Genomic DNA, 18,884 nt, shown 5'->3' on the forward strand with positions numbered 1-18,884 from the left:
GGTTCGCTCCGCGTTGCCTGAGTCCCGCCGCCCCCGCAGCCCTAGCTCCACTCGACCCCCCACACCCCCTCTCCCTCTCCTGCACCCCTTCTGCCCCCACCCCGAGCTCCCCGCCCCTTTCCCGGTGCTCTCTCCACCACTCCGCGCGTCCCTCCCGGCGCCCTGGCTTCGGGCCCCTCCGCCTCTCCCCGCTGCGCCCCAGCTCCCTAAGCGCTTTGCCCCTCAACACTGGGTCCCCAGCCTCCTCGTGGCGTCACCCGCACCCCCTCCTCTCTCCTCGGCCCCCGCTCCCTCCGCCCCCTTCCCTCTCTCACTTCCCACGCCCCCTCTTCGCTCTCCTCTCTCCTCCCTTTGCCGCCCAGCCCCGGCTCGGGAGTTGGGGGGAGAGCCCAGGGTTTCCGTTGCTCCGGAGGAGGCGTGAATCGCGCAGGGATTGACTAATTTGGGGTGGGGGCACGGTGGGCTATGGAACAGCCCGAGGACATGGCGTCGCTGAGCGAGTTCGACTCCTTGGCGGGCAGCATCCCGGCCACCAAGGTGGAGATCACCGTGTCCTGCAGGTGAGCCGCCCGCTGTCTGGGTCCCCCCGCCCCGCCCCTGGAGCCGGAGCCCCGTCTACCTCCGTGCGCCCCCTTCCAGAGCGTGCTCGTCTCCAGGACGCCCCTCTGCCTGTCGGGCAAGAGCCCATGCCCAGCCACGGGTGGCCAAGGCGGAATGGGAAGCCAAGCTCAGGGTCTTATCCGGGAAAGTTTGCACACCAGGCTGATGTTGCGAGGAGATAAGAAGACGCGGGGGGTAGGGATCCGGGAGCCCGAGGTGGGAGAAGAAGGTAGTGAACGAACACAGCAGGGTCTTCACGCCGTCTGTTTCTGATCGTCCCCTCCCCAAATGGAGAAGAGAGGGATTTGCCTCATCCTTCCCAGGCGTGCCCAGCCTCTGCCTTCTGCGCCCTCCTTCCCTGTCTTCTCCCCGCTCCTTCACCCCAACTCCACCCTCTCCTCTCTCCCTCCCCCCACCTTGCAGACCCCAGGATCCTAAAGCCTTTCTTCACCTCCAACAGCAAAACCAACTCGGGAAAGGATCAGATTGGCTCACTCATGCTGAGCTGTGGATGACTGATAACAACTCGAAGTGACACCATTAAAAAAAACAATAACTGGGGTATAAAATCTTAAGCCAAAGGACTAGGACAGTGAGTGTGGAAGTTTAGAGTCCAGCAGGGGAGGGAGGGGAGTTTTTGTGGGCTCCCACCCCTAAATCCTCAGCCAGGTCACACAGGCTTTGGGAGTCACTGGGGGGAGGGCATCGGAGCTGGGTCTCCCCAGGTTCTTCCATCAGAGAGGAAGGCTGCCCCAAGCAGTGAGGGGCACAGGTGGGCTAGGGGGGGATGTCTCCCCTAGTGCAGTCACCCTGCGGCTGGCTTAGGGTCACTGCCTTGTGGGGACTGTGAGGAACACTGTGGTCAGTGCAGACCCCACCTCTGCAGGAGATGCCATTCCCTTGCCCAGAGTGACCAACAGCATCTCTGGGGTCCCGGGTGCGCACTTGTCCCAAATCGCCTGCCCCATCCTCTTCTAGGCCTCTCTTTGGTCGGACATTCCACCCACCTTCGTGGCACCCCCCGCCCCCCCCCCACAACCCTGTATTCCCAAGTTGTGGCCCTGGGGAGATGTATGTAGATGAACCAGAGGAGCTGGGCTGGGGTGTGAAAGAGGAAGGATTCGGGGAGCAGGAGTGGGGGTTAGGGGAGTAGGAGTGAGAGCTGATGCGGTGGAACATTGCTATCCCCTCGTGTTAAGGCCCTTCTGGGGGCTCCTGTGATAACGCCCACGTTTCTGCCCCATGGTCCCACACACAGTTTTGTCAGGATCATTTCCCAAGGCCATTTGCATCTTGTCATTACTCCGCTGGGAGATTCCTGATGGCCCGTTAGCTCGGGTCTCACTTCCTCAGCCATCCACAGCTGCCCCAGCCCGCCCTTCCTTCCCCTGCGGGCATACAGCCTGAGGCTCCTTCCCAGCCCAGCCTTCAGTCATGCCCCTGTCAGAGCTGTCTCGGGGTCCTTTTCACCCCAGAGCTTCTGAACGGCACCTTCTCCATCAGATCTCACCCAGTCTTCATTTCTACCAGTTTATGTTCCCGCCCCCCATCCTGAAAAGCCTAGCCTTATGCTCCCCACTTCCAGCCATCCTTCTCACCCATGGGACACCCAACCCAAATCACTGCCTCAGGTGTCCACTGAGTCCTGAGCACTCAGCCTGGGCCAGGGGATCTCTCGCATACTGAGCCCGGAACCTCTGAAGACATCTCGGTTGTATAGACTTCATTCCTCTTCCCCTAAAGTAAACTGTTTTTTTCTTTCTTTCTCTCTTTTTTCTTTTTGGAAGTGGGAGTCCCCACTCTGACTCAGATTCACAAACCCTCTACTTCCAGGGCAGGGAGAGGAGGCAGAGGGCACAGGGCACCGTGGCTTTGGATCAGACACCTTAAGATGGAATCTGCTCCACCACCTGGGACAAAATTTTAGCCTCGATTTGTCCCATTTGTCAAGTGCAAACCACCTGCAGCCCTAGGAGGTCCCATATTCATTGAGAAACCTTACTTGCCAAGGTAGCTCACGTGCTTGGAAGCGTGGCTGGCACGTAGCAGATCCTCAGTAAATCCTGTTGGAGGAATTACAGGACTAGAGGATCATGAAGCATCCAGCATGCTGCTTTCCACTTGTTTCGCATACAGTAGGTGCTCAATAAATAGCTACAATGATTACTGTAAGGCAGTAGCATTTGGCCCCTCCTGTTTACTCTCTGAAAGTAGAGGTGTTCAAAGACTCAAACCTTTGGCCTAGGTGGTACCCAGGGATGCAGTTGAGTTCCTGGGGGATGTGGTTCTGGGATCAACCCTGGTGCTTATTCCTTTTCATGGGATATCAGGCTGGGGATGGGGGCATGACCCAGGCCCTGCTCTCCCACCCTCCCTGAAGCCAGAGGGTGGGGAAAACGGGGTTCTGGTAGGAAGGGGTGAAGGGAGGAGTCATCTGGAACAGAGAGGAGGCAAGGAGCACAATGTGGGTGGGCTTGAAATCGTCAATCCGTCTCTTTCCCTCAACCAAGTCCAACTATCCAGTTTCTAGAACAGATTGAGAGAGGGAGAGAGAAGAAAGGAAAAGGAGGAGGAGGGGGAGGAGGGAGAGCTGCACAGAATGGCTTTCTCCAGCATATTCTATACTGCATGGCCACCAATTACTGGAAGTCCTGGCCTCTTCCATTGCATTCCATGGTCAGCATTGACTGAGCCCTGGGGGAGGAGGCTATGGGATGCCCCTGCCCTGAGCATCTAGGTGACAGGGAATAGTGGGCAGGGGCACGGAATAGTAGGGCAGGCAAAGGTGCTGATGGACTGAGTTCCAGAGGGCTTCAGAGCAGGCATCTCAGGATGAGGGGGCCAGTGTTTCAAAGGAACTGGAAACTGTCCTGGGAGCTAGTTCCCTCCCCTCTCTGCTTCTTAGGAAGGCCCCTGCCACCCCTGCAGCCCTCGGAGGTCTCTGCTGTTGCCTGAGGGAGGAACTGACCCCGCACCATGCCTATCCTAGGACACTGCTAGCTGAGCCAAGCTGCTTGGCACGGGGACACTTGTGAGCCCCAGCACAGGATCACAGTGGACGCCCACCCACGCCTCTGCTGAAGGCAGATGACACCGTGGGATGGACATGTTTCAGCCCCTGGTTCTTTGTGTTGGTATTTCTTGGGCTAATCTATAGTCTCTGTATGTGTGTTTTTGTTAATCACTCAGTCATGTCCAACTCTTTGTGACCCCGTGGACTATAGTCCATCAGACCCCTCTGTCCGTGAAATTCTCCAGGCAAGAATACTGGAGTGAGTTGCCATTCTCTTCTCCAGGGGATCTTTTCTACCCAGGGATTGAACCCAGTTCTCCTGCATTGCAGGCAGGTTCTTTACTGTCTACTCCCAAATAACTGTTTTTACCAATTTTGGTAATGTTGTTCAGTTGTTCATTCGCGCCCGACTCTTTGTGACCCCATGGACTGCAGCACGCCAGGCTTCCCCATCTTTCACCATCTCTCGGAGCTTGTTCAGACTCATGTCCATTAAGTCAGTGATGCCATCTAACCATTTCATCCTCCGTCCCTCCCTTCTCCTTCTTTGGTAAACTCAGGGTCAAAGATTTTAAAGCCTCTGGTTGTCTGGCTCAGTGTTTAAGACCATGAGTCTGTGGGGTCTGTCTGCCTGGGTTCAATCCCTGTGATCCTGGGTAAAATACTTAACTTGGGCCATGGTTTCCTCATCTGTAAAGGAAGTGTAATAATCCCTATCACAGTAGAAGGATTAAATGGATTAATTCAGGAATAGTAATTTATGTGCCTATTATTTGACACCTGAAAATAAATAAAAATCTGTCTTTATAGCTGGTTTGTGTGGGTCTTGGAGATCTGATCCATCTAGGAAATTCTATTTCCCCCACTCCCAGCTTTATTGACATATATTTGACATACGGTGTGCATTTAGAGACTCTGAGGAGTTGTTTTGGGAATAATGGTTTGTGAAAACGGATTCCAGCAGACATCGTAGAAAATGTGAGCCACGAGCTTCTCCCTCCTCTGACGGTCTGTTTCAGACCTTTCCTGACTTTAGTAGTCTCCCTGCAGACCCAATCAAAACTTACCTGTCAAAAAAACCCATAAAACCTCATCTGTCCAGTGCCCTGTTCCCAAGGCCCCCACTATTTCTCTATGCCTCATCTGATGCAGGGATCCAGACCAGCGTGTTGGTTAGAAAGGGCAATTTGCATTTTTTATGTAACAGAAACCTGTGCACATCCCAGGGGTCTTGCTGGCAGAAGCAATGCACAGTTAGTTCTACATGGTGGGATTCCTGAGACCCGCAGGGCAGGCAAAGGGGACAGCCCAGTGGCGGGCAGTGGCTTAGCCCTGCTGGGGTCTCTCAAGCGGCTGCCCATGCTCCTGCAGCAGACGTGGGGCTGGTGGCAGCTGTTGCCTCTGCCCCAGAGATGTTGTTTTCTGCTCTCTGTTCAGGTTGGCATTTTGCTGCCCTAGGGCTCGAGAGGCAGCCTAGCTCCAGAGCGGTGCCCTCAGCCTCTCAGAAGGCGTGTGAATGGGCTCAGAACACTGTCTTCTGACAGCCAGGGCGAGGGTGGTTTTGGCGAAGGAGGGGGCCTGGGGGCAGTGTGGCAGCTGTTAGAGCCAGTGCTGGGGAAAAGAGACATATCCAGCCACTGAATATGTCAAGATACCATTTAGAGGAGCCAGGGGAATAATAACGGTGGGATTTATTGAGTGCTTACTACATGCTAGGCACTTAACACCTGTATTAGGCTGAACCACATGCAGTTGCCTATACTCAACTGTTTTTTAACCTACCCAAATAGCAATTTGGTCCAAACTCAGATTTTTATTAGTTTTCAATTGCTGTATAACGAATCACCACAATCATAGGGCTTAAAACAATGGCCATTTATTATCTTACCGTTTCTGTAGGGTCAGCAGCCCAGACACAGCACAGCTGGCTTCTCTGCTCTGGGTCTCCCCAGGCTGAAATCGAGGTGTGAGCAGGGGCTATGATCTCATCTGAGGCTTGGGGTCCAAGCCAAGCTCATTTAGGTTGTTGGCAGAGTTTAATTCCTTGCAGCTATAAGATGAAAGCCCTGTGTACTTTTCGGTTGTCAGATTGGGGCTCTTAGCTCCTATAGGCCACCCTCGGGTCCTAGCCACGTGGGCCTCTCACAGCATGGCAGCCTGCTTCTTCAAAGCCAGTGGGATAAATCTCTCCAGAGTCTGCAACTTAATATAAAGTAACAGGAGTGAGTATCCTATCATATTCCCACTCACACTCAAGGGGAAGGGATTGTGCAGGCTTGTACAGCAGGCATGGGAATCTTGGGGACCGTCTTGAGTTTCCGCCTACCACAATGACTGCATCTTTTGTAACCTTCCAACCACCCTGTGAACTAAATAGTAGTATTTTCCCTTTTCGCTGATTAGAAGATCAGGGCTCAGGTTCAGGAACCAGTACCATTAGTGTGTTTCAGAAAAAGGGATCCAAATCCAGTTTCCTCAGACTTCAAAACCTTGAGAGCTTCTTCACATTGAGGATTAGGGTGTCCAATGATGAGGATTGCAGTAGGGCCTGGGTTCCAACCATGGTAGATGAAACCAAGAAGTAGGTACTCTATCTCCAGAGATGAAAGAGGCCTTCTTGCTCAGTGATGCCTTTGATTCTAAGCGGCAAACCCAGAGGAATCCCTAGGAAGCAGAGGCCAGAGAGGGTCACAGAATGGCAGCTGGCCTTCCACGGCATCCAGACTATAAAGTAGCAACTTATCATCTGTCCTCTCCCAGCCCCTTGTTCTTTCTGCTCAGACTTAAGGCCATTGCTAGAGATGGCCTACCACTGGAGAGAGAGAGTGGAGAGGAGGTGAGGGGAATAGGTGGAACAAGCTTTGGGGCCCAGAGGAATCAGGTTCAGTTAGGAATGCTTTGGCTGTAAGTAACAGGAATTCTGATAGTGGATCAAACCCAAAATACATTTATTTTTCTTAAATCACAGGGAATCTGTAGGAAGGTCTTCTCAGTTCTGGTTTGTCTGCTCACTTTGCCTAAGCACCCAACTGCCCTTCTATCTTGTCATCATCCAAAAGGTGGACCTCATTGTTACAGAATAATTGCCTCTGTTCTAGGCATCACAACAGCATCCCAAGACAAGAAGCAAGACATAAGGCCAAAGACCTCTCTTTGAAAAGCTCTTTTTTAATCTAGAAAGCACAATCCTTCTCAAAAATTTCTCAGCAGACTTTCCCTTCTATCTCAGTGGCCAGAGCCAGGTTTCATGTCCACCCCTAGACCAGTATATTAGTCAGTTTGGGCTGGTATAACAAAATACCATAGACTGGGTGGCTGAAACAAGAGAAATTTGTTTCTCACAGTTTTCAAGGACAGAAGTCCAAGATCAGGTTGTCACATTCTGGTGAGGACTCTCTTCCTGGCTTCAGATGGCCACCTTCTCACTGTTCTCACATGGCAGAAAGAGAAAGTGAGAGCTAGAGCCAACTCTTCCTATAAGGGCACTAATCCCATCATGAAGGACCCACCCTCATGACCTCAATCAACACTATTTCCTAAGACCTCGTCTCCAAATACCAGCACATTGAGGGGTGATATTTCAGTGTATACATTGTTGGGGTTACACAATCAGTCAACAGGAACAAGGGACAGGAGCCTACCTTTTCTGACTTCAGGGCAGCTGCATCAGATAGCTGAACCAGTGTGGATTCTGTTAGGAAGAAAGTGAGGAATATTTGTTGATTGGATAGCCATGGCCTCTGCCACAAGGAGGAGGCTTTCCAAGTGATCCATAGGTTCCCTGAGATCCCTGAGGCTAAAAGGGGCCTAGAGTTTGGGGTCCTCAGATTTTCCTGCATTTAGTAGACAGCCAGTGTTAAGTGACTGGGGACTGATTTTCTAAGCAGAGCTTGGCTGGACTCTTGACAAACTCTTTTTCTGCTAGTTTCCTGGTCAAGACAAAAAGACTTAGACTGATTCCAAAACATTTCAAAGTGCCTCTGTCCCCTAATATCCCCTCTGTCTTCCCACAGTCCTCTCTGCTGGCCTTGCATAGGCCTGAAGTTCCCAATAGGAGAAATTTTAAGATTTGATGAATGGGACAGGAGTGGGCATAAGGAAGTGCTGCCTACATTTCTATTGTAAGCTATTGGCTTCTCAGCTTCACAGGACAAGTATATGACTGCATGCACTGGTGAGGAAACTGAGGTTAAGTAGCTTGTTCAGGGTCACAGAAATTACCATGTGTCAGTGTGGAGATTCTAGTTTGAATGGATCTGAGGCAGAGCTCAGGCTCTTTTCCTCGGTCACGCAGCTTAGGAGGGACAATTATTACAATAATTAATAATAACAAAAATGCAAATGGCTCCAGGAAGGAGAGCTCTTTAAGCCATGTGAAAATTGCTTTTTAGACCTTGGCGAGGTTGCTTGGCACGGAGACAGTGCACGGGCGTGTGGAACAGGATCTGAAAGGGGAGATGGGCGAGTGCCAGGGGCTGGGTGCCAAGGTCCCTCTCCTCCCCAGCTCCCTCCTTGCCTTTCCTGAGATTACTTCTGCCTGTTAGGACAGGGAGCAGAGCAGGGAGAGATGGAAAGCCCTCCAGTTCTCTTCAGCTGTTCCTTTGCGAGCAGCCCTGATGAAGCTAGGGGACAGGAAATCGGGGAGTGAAGATGTGAGGGGCACTGCTGGCTGGGGTGGGGATTTGGGAGACCCAGGGTTTTGGTAACACAGGCACCCCTGCCTCCCCATAGCACCTCTGAATGGGCTCCAGCTTCAGAGTTCAATCTCAGTGTTCCAGCTAAGCTGGAGGACACTGGCATACCTCAGCCCCAGCTACCTTCCTTATAAAAGGAGACAGTGTCTGTCTCCCTGCATTGATATGTAGGGTGAATAGGGTATCATAGGTTAAGTACCCAACAAAGGATTTGGTGCAGGTTATATCCATGACTGGGCTTCCCTGGTAGCTCAACTGGTAAAGAATCTGCCTGCAATGCAGAAGACCCCAGTTTGGTACCTGGATCAGAAAGATCCCCTGGAGAAGGGATAGGCTACCCACTCCAGTATTCTTGGTCTTTCCTGGTGGCTCAGATGGTAAAGAAGCTGCCTGCAATGTGGGAGACCTGGGTTTGATCTCTGGGTTGGGAAGGCCCCCTGGAGGAGGGCATGGCCACTCTAATATTCTTGTCTGGAGAATGCCCATGGTCAGAGGACCCTGGCAGGCTACAGTTCATGGGGTCGCAAAGAGTCAGATACGACTGAGAGACTAAGCATGCACATATATCCATGGTTAATGTGGCCCTCTTGCACCCACTGCCTACTGGGGGTTGACCAGATGTTTGGTGTTGAATTGTTCTATAGAGAAATAGGGTGCTTCTAACAGGCCCCTCAAGCTCTGGGGTCTCTCCAGCCTCTTTAGGATTCCTGTTTCTCCCTGATAGTGACTCAGTTGTCCTCAGTCTGTTCTCCTCAATGAGGAGATGGGCAGTGATGGGCTGAGGACATGTGGGTGCTCACGGTCCTAATTAAGCCCAGCAATTAGGGAACAGAGAGGGGAGAACACAAGGAGTCCCTACAAGACACCTTATCCTGCACAGGGCTTTTGTGAGCACTTATTGTGTGCTAGCGTATTAAAAAGCACAGATATCACTTTGCCCACAAAGGTCCATGTAGTCAAAGCTATGGTTTTTCCAGCAGTCATGTATGGATGTGAGAGTTGGACCATAAAGAAGGCTGAACACTGAAGAATTGGTGCTTTCAAATTGTGGTGTTGGAGAAGACTCTTGAGAGTCCCTTGGACTGCAAGGAGATCAAACCAGTCAATCCTGAAGGAAATCAGCCCTGAATATTCATTGGAAGGACTGATGCTGCAGCTGAAGCTCCAATACTTCGGCCACCTGATGCAAAGAGCCAACTCATTGGAAAAGACCCTGATGCTGGGAAAGATTGAGGATGTGAGGAGAAGGGGATGAAAGAGGATGAGATGGTTGGATGGCAATCACTGACTCAATGGACATGAGTTTGAGCAAACTCTGGGAGATGCTGAAGATCGGGGAACCTGATGTGCTGCAGTCCGTGGGGTTGTGAAGAGTTGGATATGACCGAGCAACTGAGCAACAATAACATTGTATGCCAGGCACTGAATAGCAAATTACTGTGTGTGGGACACTGTTCTGTGTTGCATGTATGAGTCTTAATTCTTAGAAAACTTGTAGGAAAGAGGGGCTATGATTACTCCCACTTTACAGATGGGGATACCGAGGCACAGGCAGACTAAGTGAGGTCCTAGATACACGGGAAGAGCTGGTTTCTGGACCCAGCATTGAAGATGCAAGTTATACGTTCATCACCACCAGCTTTTTGCCAGAGGTTGCAGGGATGCTTAAGGACGCTGTTGGAAAGAAACTAAACCATATTTCCTTGGTCTTTTGAACCTGATGAACCTCTTTGAGAATGTGATAAAAACTCTCCAGAAGAAGAATGCGTCCATACCGATCAATATGCCACATTTTGCTAATAGTTTAAAGGGGTTCATGGACCTCAGTTAGGGACATACAGTCAAGAAAAGCTGAGATACATCTTCTTGGAGTGTTTCCTTATTCTGTATCAAGAGTCATTGCTAGTAAATCCATGGAGCATGTATGGGCTTTGTTTGCATGCATGCTCAGTCGCTCAGTTGTGTCCGACTCTTTGCGACCCTATGGACTGTAACCCGCTCCTCTGTCCATGGGGATTCTCCAGGCAAGAATACTGAAGTGGGTTGCCATTTCCTCCTCCAGTAGATCTTCCTGACCCAGGGATCAAACCCACATCTCCTGGGTCTCCTGCATTGGCAGGCCAATTCTTTACCACTAAGACACCTGGGAAGCCCATAGACTTTGTTTAAAGATTGAAGATGTGATAATCAGTTCACCCAGCAATTTAGGTCAGAGGAAATGTACCCAACCCCCTCAGACTGGGGCTCCCCGAGGGCAGAGCTGTGTCTCCCCTCAGACTGGGGCCCCTGATACAGGGTCCAGTATCCTCTGAGATTTGGTATCTGCTAGACAAGGCTGTGTTTCCTCTCAAATTCAGGCTCCTTGATGGAGGGTTATGTCTCCCCTCAGATTGGGGCTCCCTAAGGGTAGGACTGTGTCTCTGCTCAAATAGGGCTGGTTGAGGGCAAGGCTGTGTCTCCCCTCAGACTGGGGCTCCCTGAGGCAGGGCTGTGTCTCCCCGCAGACTGGGGCTCCCTGAGGCAGGGCTGTGTCTCCCCGCAGACTGGGGCTCCCTGAGGCAGGGCTGTGTCCCCCCTCAGAGTGGAGCTCCCTGAGGTGGGACTGTGTCTCCCCTCAGACTGGGGTTCCCTGAGGACCCGGCTCTGTCTCCTCAGATCTGATCTGCCTGAGGGAAGGCTGTGCTTCTTCTCAGATTCAGGCTGGTTGAGGCAAGACTGTTTCCCCTCGGATGGGGCTTCCTGAGGGCAGGGCTGTGACCCCTCTCAGATTGTAGCTTCCTGGAGGCATTGCTGTTTTTCCACAGAAGAGACTCCCTGTGTCTCTTCCTCTTTCTGACCAGAGAGCCTCACCTTCTATTCTGACTCTTTTAAGCCCCTCCTCGGGAGGGTGTCACTCTCAGGCTCTGTCCTTTAGTACTTGGCAGGAATTCTCATTTTGGCCTTTCTGTCTTTGCTGGGGTCTTCTCCCCTCACCGCCCAGGGCATGGTCATTCTTCCTGCAGCTGTTTCAGAAATTATTCTGAGGGGAGAGCGGTGAGGAAAAGAGCGTTGGCCTCGGCTCCCTGACCTTGATTTAAGGAACAAAAGAAGCCAAACTTTAGGTTGCAGCTTGGACAGCTGAAGTATTTTATGCTTTGGGGGAAAAAAATATATTTTGCCTGTTGGAAAGAAAGTCTCTTTGAGTTCTCCAAAGACTGGAGAAAAGCACTTGTGGTCTGGTCTCTTTGTATCCTTGCAGTTTGAGCCCTGCTTCATGGTAGAGGATCTGTTTTTTTTTTTACCCCATGGCTTCTTACTACCCCTGCGCCTGTGGGCAAGTCACTCACCATGCCTGAGCCTTGGGGTCTCAGTGCATCAGCCCCAGTGGGAAACTGGGAATGTAGATGATGGGATGGGCTTCCCTGGACCTCTAAGTGTAGAAGTGGCTTGTGTTGCTCCTCCTGTCTCTCCTTTGTCATCAAGTGAACCTGAGCGCTCACCAGGAGAGTGACCACTGTGCTCAGCACCAGGCTGATGATGACTAAACTGTCTGATGAGCCTCACTATGTCCCAGGGCTTCACAGCAGTTCTAAAGGAGGAGCTATTTATAACTCCATTTTACAGATGGGGAAACGGAGGCACAAGGAAGGCAAGTAACTTGTTCAGAGGGGGGATGTGAACCAAGCTCGTGTGACTGCAGCCCACACACTTAACCATCAGGCTCTGCAGCTAAGTGGAAGTACAGGGGCCGACCCTGAGCATGACCCTGTGGGGAGACAAGAGCCTCGCTCACCCGTCTGGCCATTCCTTTTGGTTTTCCTTCATCCACTCAATTTGCCAGGGCCCTACTCTGAGTCCAGTGCTGGGTTGGCCTGGAGCAGCGCTGGGGTCGCTGCCCCATGTGAGAGACAGTGTGTGTGTGCGCTAAGTGACTTCAGTCGTGTCCAACTCTTTGCAACCCTTTGGAGTGTGGGAGACAGAGGCACCCTGATTTTGCAGTCCAGGGTGTGCCGAGTATGGTCATGGGTCCTACAAGCCAGAGAATGGCACAGTACAGGCCAGAAAAAGCTCTGAGGAAATAGTTGTTGGTCAGTGTCTGTCCAGGGAAGGCAGAGTTTAGAATGAATAGGAATGCTTCTGGAAGGAGGGTAAGGATAATCTCAACAGAACAGAGGGAAGCAGGTTTGCATTAACCTCAGGGCCATGGCCAGGATGACCCTAAGTCTCAATGAGAGTCCAAGGTCACTGGGCAGGGAGCCACCGAAGCTAGGTGGCTGGGTTCTAGTTCTTAGTCCAACCGGGTGTGCTCACCAGGAGAATCCCCATCGCCCAGACCGGCCCCATCTGCTTCTCTTGGAAGATAAAACTCCATATCTGTGTCTCTTTCTCTCAGTCACTTTCTCTTTCTTTCATGTGCATGCATGCGCGCGCGCGCGCGCACACACACACACACACACACACACACACACACATATGGCCATATCTAGGCTGGAATCCAGAGTTTGACTCTCTCTCACCTAGACATGACTGAACCTGAGTTCCAGCTAAACTTGAAGGATACCTAGAAGTCAGTTGCCTTCTCTCCGAGTCTCACATTCCTGATTTATAAAGGAATTAGAAAAGGTGACCTCTGAGGTCCCTTCTAGCTTGAACATTCTAGGATTTTATGTAATTACAGAATTTCATTATAGAATTCAAAGATAAACCTCAGCACTTGCTTGAGAAGAAGAGTCCCCCTACTCCCCCACCCCTCAACCTACTTTATGACTTTCCAGCTTCTCTCCACGCCTCAGGTTCCACCACTGCAGAGTCATCTTTGGAATTTAGGCATTTTGTGTAATTCCAGACCAATGCTCCTGCCCTGAATCTAGCACACTGAGGAGGAGAGGGTCCACCTGGGAACAGATCAGCCCACCTCAGTGTGGAAAGAAAGTGAAAGTGAAGTCGCTCAGTCGTGTCCCACTCTTTGCGACCCTGTGGACTGTAGCCTACCAGGCTCCTCCGTCCATGGGATTCTCCAGGCAAGAGTACTGAAGTGGGTTGCCATTTCCTTCTCCAGGGGATCTTCCAAACCCAGGGATCGAACCTGGGTCTCCCGCATTGGAGGCAGACGCTTTAACCTCTGAGCCAAAATAGGTGGTGTCTTACCTGTGGCTCCTCCTGCCTGTTTTTCAGAGCTGCCTGAGTGTGTCATTTCAGCTGATGCTCACTGCAGAGGGCTGGGAGGTTTATCATATGGTTTCCAAAGTGACAGCTGCTGGGAGCAGTTCTGGTAGAGGGGCAGTGGGGGCCGACATAGGGGTTCTATGCCTTTGGGGTTCCAGAGGGCTAGCAGGGTAGCTACCTTCGGGGCAAGGCCCCTGAGTGAAGAGACTGGAGCAGAGGATGGGAGTCTGTTGGGAACCAGAGCTGGAATGATGGACCAGCACAGTCTGGGCCTCCCTGGAAGCAGAGCATGCTGTGTGCTGTCCCCAGGAGGCTGCTGCGCCTGTCAGTCTGTCTGTTGGTTGGTCTTGGGCTCCCACCTCAGAGTGAGGGGTGTGGGTGGTGGGGCTGGCTGTGGGTCAAGGTGTCCAGACAGGCTGTCTCTGCTGATGGCTTCAGTGTTGGTGACTTGGGGGAAGGTCTCCTTCTAGACCCCTCTGGCTCTACCACTGCTGGCCATGCCCTGTCCCTCCCTGGGCCTCAGTCTCCCCCTCCTCAGGGAGAAGGTGAAGGGATAATCCTGAAGGTTTATCTGTTACCTGATCACAGATAATCCGGCTCTGATACTGGGAGTTGGCTGGCAGGAAGCCACATAGCCCTGTGTCTGTGGCTTCTCCTCTCTGTGGAAAGGGTACAAGGGGTCTGTAGTGGGGGAGTGGGGCATGGGAGTGGAGAAGGGGGATGACAAGACCCCCAGGGACATCTGAGAGGGAGGTGGGACATGGATGAGGTGGTTGGCAAGGGCAGAGTGGGACTCTAGGGCAGTGTAGGAAGGAGTCAGTAGCACCAACAGGTGGGCGGGGTGGGGGGTGCCTCACAGGAAGCCCCTTCAACAATGAACCCCTTGCCCAAGTCAACAAGGGTCTTCAAGGAGCAGGTCTCCCGGCGGGGCCCTCTGGGGGACTGTGTGGGACACAGAGTGATCCCCAGGGGGTTGTGAGGAAACTGGGCATTGATGCCCCAACTCCTGCCCATCACTGGCTGAAGGCTGCCCCGGGGAGTGTCAACTCCCTGGTTATTTGCAACTCTGTCCACCTGGGAGAGCCCTTGGAAGAGAAGCAGGAGGAACTAGGGGTGTGGATGGGAACTCTGAGGGTTGAGGAGGGAGGGAAGGCCGAGCCTCTCTATTGTACAGATGAGGAAACCGGCCCAGAGATGTGGGGTCACTTCCCGGCTGGAGACCAAGTTTCCATCGGGCCATGTTGTGTCCTGCACAAGGACGACCGCAGGTCACTGTGCAGCGAGGGATGCCAGGCGTGCAGGGCACATCCTTGCCCAGTTGCCCTGTTAGATGGGATCCTGCCTCCCCAGCACCAACCTTGCAGGACCCTGAGAGGACTGGGAGCTAATATTTGCCCAGCACTGAGCGCGGCGCATGGGGCTCAGTGAGTGGGAGCTGTGATCGCACAGAGGCAGGGAGGGAGGGGGATCCACACCTGTCTCTCTGCCCCCAAACACTGTGTCCATCATCTTTTTTTGTTGTTGTGGACCATGTCACGTTGCTGGCAGAAGCTTCGTTCCCCAACCAGGGAGTGAACCCTGGAGAGCACCACGGAATCCCCTGTTGTGTCCATCATCTTACTGCATGACTTCAAGTCTGATTGTTAGGGCCATGTGTGAGCTCTGACCTTGATCACCGAAGGGCCCTGTTCAAATGAGTCTGCATCTCCTGGGAGGTGTCATTAATTAATCCATAGGCACAGGGGAGATAATAGAGTCAACTGGCTCTAAGTAGAGCCCTGGGAGAATGGAACAGTGAATGGAGAAGTTTTTGATGGCTTGATTTCATTTTATTTTTTCAGAGACAGAGAAGTGGTAAAAGGAGAATTTCTAGAACAGAATTTTTAGGACATTGGGCAAGTCGGGATTTGGCCCAAGAGCGAGGTGCTGTGCAAGCTAGGGTACTGGGGTCCACAGGAGTGCGTGGTGGTGGGGGTGAGAGGTAGGGAGCACAAAGTACCCTAGGAAGGCTGAGCTGAGCAACCTCGTGGGCCCACCCAGCTCTAATGAGCCCTACTAAACCACTGTGGGAGTTGGTGATGGACAGGGAGGCCTAGCGTGCTGCAATTCATGGGGTCTCAAAGAGTCGGACGCGACTGAGCGACTGAACTGAACTGAACTGAACTGAAACCATGCAGAAGGAGCCTCCTGCTTCCTGTTTGCCTGAAGCCAAGCCTGAGGCTGCCTCTGGGTCTCAGTAACAGCCTGAATCCCCTGAGATCCCGGGGCTGTGCTAACTCCTGCTCTCTCCCCGTCTTTCAGGAACCTTTTGGACAAAGACATGTTCTCCAAGTCTGACCCACGTAAGTCCTGCTCTGACAGTAGTAACAGTAGCAACAATAACAACTGCATTGTGTTTGGTTTATTTTGTTCTTTCCCATATTTTATTATAAGATAGTCAATATACTTCCCTGTGCTCTACAGTAAGACCTTGTTGTTCATCCATTTAATATATAGTAGTAATCCCAAACTCCTAATTTATCCCTCCCCACCACCTTTCCCCTTTGGTAACCATAAATTTGTTCTCTGTGTCTGTAGGTCTTTTTCTGTTTTGGAAATAAATTCGTTTGTATAATTTTTTAGATTCCACATATAAATAGTATATGATATATGTCTTTCTCCGTTTGGCTTACTTCACTCAGTAGGACCATCTCTATGTTGCTGCAAATGGCGAAATTTCATTCTCTTTTATGGCCGAGTCATAGTCCGTTGAATATACGTACATCTTCTTTATCCATTCCCCTGCCCGTGGACATTTAGGTTGTATCCATGTCTTGGCTGTTGTAAATACTGCTGTAGTACATGTACTGGGGTGCATGTATCTTTTCAAATTGGAGTTTTCTCCAGATATATTCCCAGGAGTGGGATTGCAGGGTCTTACATCAACTCTGTTTTTGTTTTTGAAGAAACCGCCATACTGTTTTCCATGGTGGCTGCACCAATTTACATTCCTACCGACAGTGTGGGAGGGTTCCCTTTTCTCCACAACTTCTGCAGCACTTGGTACTCGTAGACGTTTTTGTGATGTCCATTCTGACTGGTGTGAGGTGACACCTCGCTGTAGTTTTGATTTGCATTCCTCCGATAATAAGCAGTGTTGAGCATCTTGTCGTATTCCTATTGGCCATCTGTATGTCTTCTGTGGAGAAAAGTCTACCTAGATCTTCTGCTCAGTTTTTGATTGGGTTGCTTGTTTGGTCTGTTATTGAGCTGCATGAGCTGTTTGTATATTTTGGAAATTAAGCCCTGTTGGGTCGCATTGTTTGCAAATATTTTCTCCCAGCCCACAGGTTGCCTTTTTGTTTTGTTTATGGTTTCCTTTGTTAACAATGGCATTAAGAGTACTACATTGGCCGACACGGGAGCCAGTACTGAGTGCTTACCAAGTACAAGGCACTGTTCCCGTACATCAAGGCTGTCTGATGTTTCACCGACGCCGTCTGCAGAAAGAGAACTGGTGGGGCGGGAGGATGTGAAACCTCAACACAACCAAGCGGGTGGGGAGGGCTCAGGGTGTTTGGGGCCAGAAGGTCTCAGTCCCAGGGAAACCAGTGCGATGTTTGTGGCCTAGGGGCATGAGCACTGGTTTTGGAGCCCAGGGTTCTAGCTCTAAGCAATGCCGCTCAAGTATATGACCTCAGACAGGTCATTGGCCTCCTCTGATCCTCAGTTTCCCCATCAGGAATGTGGGGCTGATGGTAACAATAGACCTCCTGAGGCCGCCTTGGGCTCTAAAGGAACAGGCAAGTCTCAGATGCCCCTTCCTGCCACATCTCTGCCACTCAGTCCTCCTTCAGGCCCACCTGTCCACCCGCCTCACACTTCACACTTGCTCTGGCCTAGACTCGAGTGGCCTGACCCTCCTCCCAGACCCCTATATTCTAGGCCCCCTACTCCAAGCTGACCTCACCCCCACCCAGACCCAACAAGGCTAACCAAGACCGAGTGTCCTGAGGTGCTTGACCCCCCAGAGCCCTCCCCATCTGGGGCGCACATCCTTCTCTTGGCCTGGAGCGTTAACCCGTTTTTCTCTCCTCTCCTCACAGTATGCGTCATGTATACTCAAGGGATGGAGAACAAGCAGTGGCGGGAGGTAGGTACAGCCCCGCTCCCACCCTGGAAACGCCAGCCTGTCCCTGATGGTCTGTCCGTCTGTTCATCTAACTCTGGAGTCCTCCCACCTGGTGACTTATTACCAACTCCAGCATCTCAGCTCCCGAAGATAGTAAGGCATGCAGAGTCTTAGCCCTGCTGATGCAAGAAGAGACGAGGTGGTGAGAAAGTTCCTGTCCTCAGGGAGCCCCCGTCTGACTGGGGAGACAGGGAGTCCCGGCCCACCAGGGTCGTGGCCTGAGGCGTGGGTACAGCATCTAGCACTGAGTCGCCGCCTCAGCGGCTTTCCTGGGGTTTTGGACTAATGTGAGTGAGCGTGGCTTTAGTTAGGTGACTCCCTTCTGCTTTGAATCAACTCCCAACTCCTTAGTCTGAATTCCCAGCTCTGCCATAACTCAGGATGCCCACGTTTCCAGCCTTGTTTCAATTCCGTTGTCCCCCAGAGTCCAAGTGTCTTTTGCTCCTGGTGACAGGGACTCTAAGGAGAGGGCGGACTTGAAGGGCTTACTGTCAAGAATCACAGAGACTTTTAGTGGGCGGGTGCTAGATACCTTTAGTCTATTCCTCACCCAAAAGCCAGAGGAATCCTATTACAACCCAAGACAAACCCTGTCCCTCCTCTAGTCAGAGCCCTCCAGCAGCTCTTGCAACACCGAAGTCTCTGTGGTGGTCCACCAAGCCCCACGGGGTCTGACCTCCTTGAGCTGTCTGACCCATCCCCTGCTGCCCATCCCCTCCGTCACTCCACTCCAGCCACGCCTGCCTCTTCCTGCCTCAGGGTCTTTGCACTTGCTGTTCCTTCTCTCCGGATGCTCTTTTCCCAGACGTTCATGTGGCCCCCTCCACAATTCCCTCAAATCTGGACTCAGACATCACCCCATCAAGGCCTTCCCTTGGCTACCCACTCTAACATTTCAACCTCTCCAGCACATATGCACTTTCCTGCTTAATTCTGCCTCCCTACCACTTTCCTCCCTGCCAACACCCCACAGCATGTGTGATCTCAGTTCCTCAAACAGGGATCAAGCCTACACCCCTTCCTTTGGAAGCTCAGGGTCTTAACTGCTGGACGCCCGGGGAAGTCCTGCCTCCCTATCATTTTTCACTATAAACCATAAAACCAGTAGGTGTTAAATGGCTGTTGGAGGAGTGACTGGATTAGGAAAAAGGCGGGTGATAGAGGCCAGCAAGAATGTGGCAGCTTTTGTCCCCTTCCTAACTCTGCTTCCTTCTTCCCTCACACCTTCCATGCCAGTTGGTTTTCAGGTGCAGAGGATAAA

The 18,884-nt window shown here is 51.9% G+C and overlaps 1 protein-coding gene across 2 annotated transcripts in view; it reads left to right on the forward strand.

Annotated features, from left to right (window-relative positions):
* Positions 1 to 465: 465 nt before the first annotated feature.
* The window catches only part of CPNE5 (copine 5), a 102,521-nt gene continuing 84,102 nt past the window's right edge, over positions 466 to 18,884 (forward strand). For both annotated transcript variants that reach the window (XM_055571564.1, XM_055571565.1), the window contains exons 1-3: positions 466 to 560; positions 15,754 to 15,794; positions 17,538 to 17,584. In XM_055571564.1, the coding sequence (XP_055427539.1) occupies positions 466 to 560; positions 15,754 to 15,794; positions 17,538 to 17,584 (183 nt within the window). The remainder of the gene's footprint in view (positions 561 to 15,753; positions 15,795 to 17,537; positions 17,585 to 18,884) is intronic.

This window comes from Bubalus kerabau, chromosome 3 (genome assembly GCF_029407905.1).
Source record: "Bubalus kerabau isolate K-KA32 ecotype Philippines breed swamp buffalo chromosome 3, PCC_UOA_SB_1v2, whole genome shotgun sequence".
NCBI lineage: Eukaryota > Metazoa > Chordata > Mammalia > Artiodactyla > Bovidae > Bubalus > Bubalus kerabau.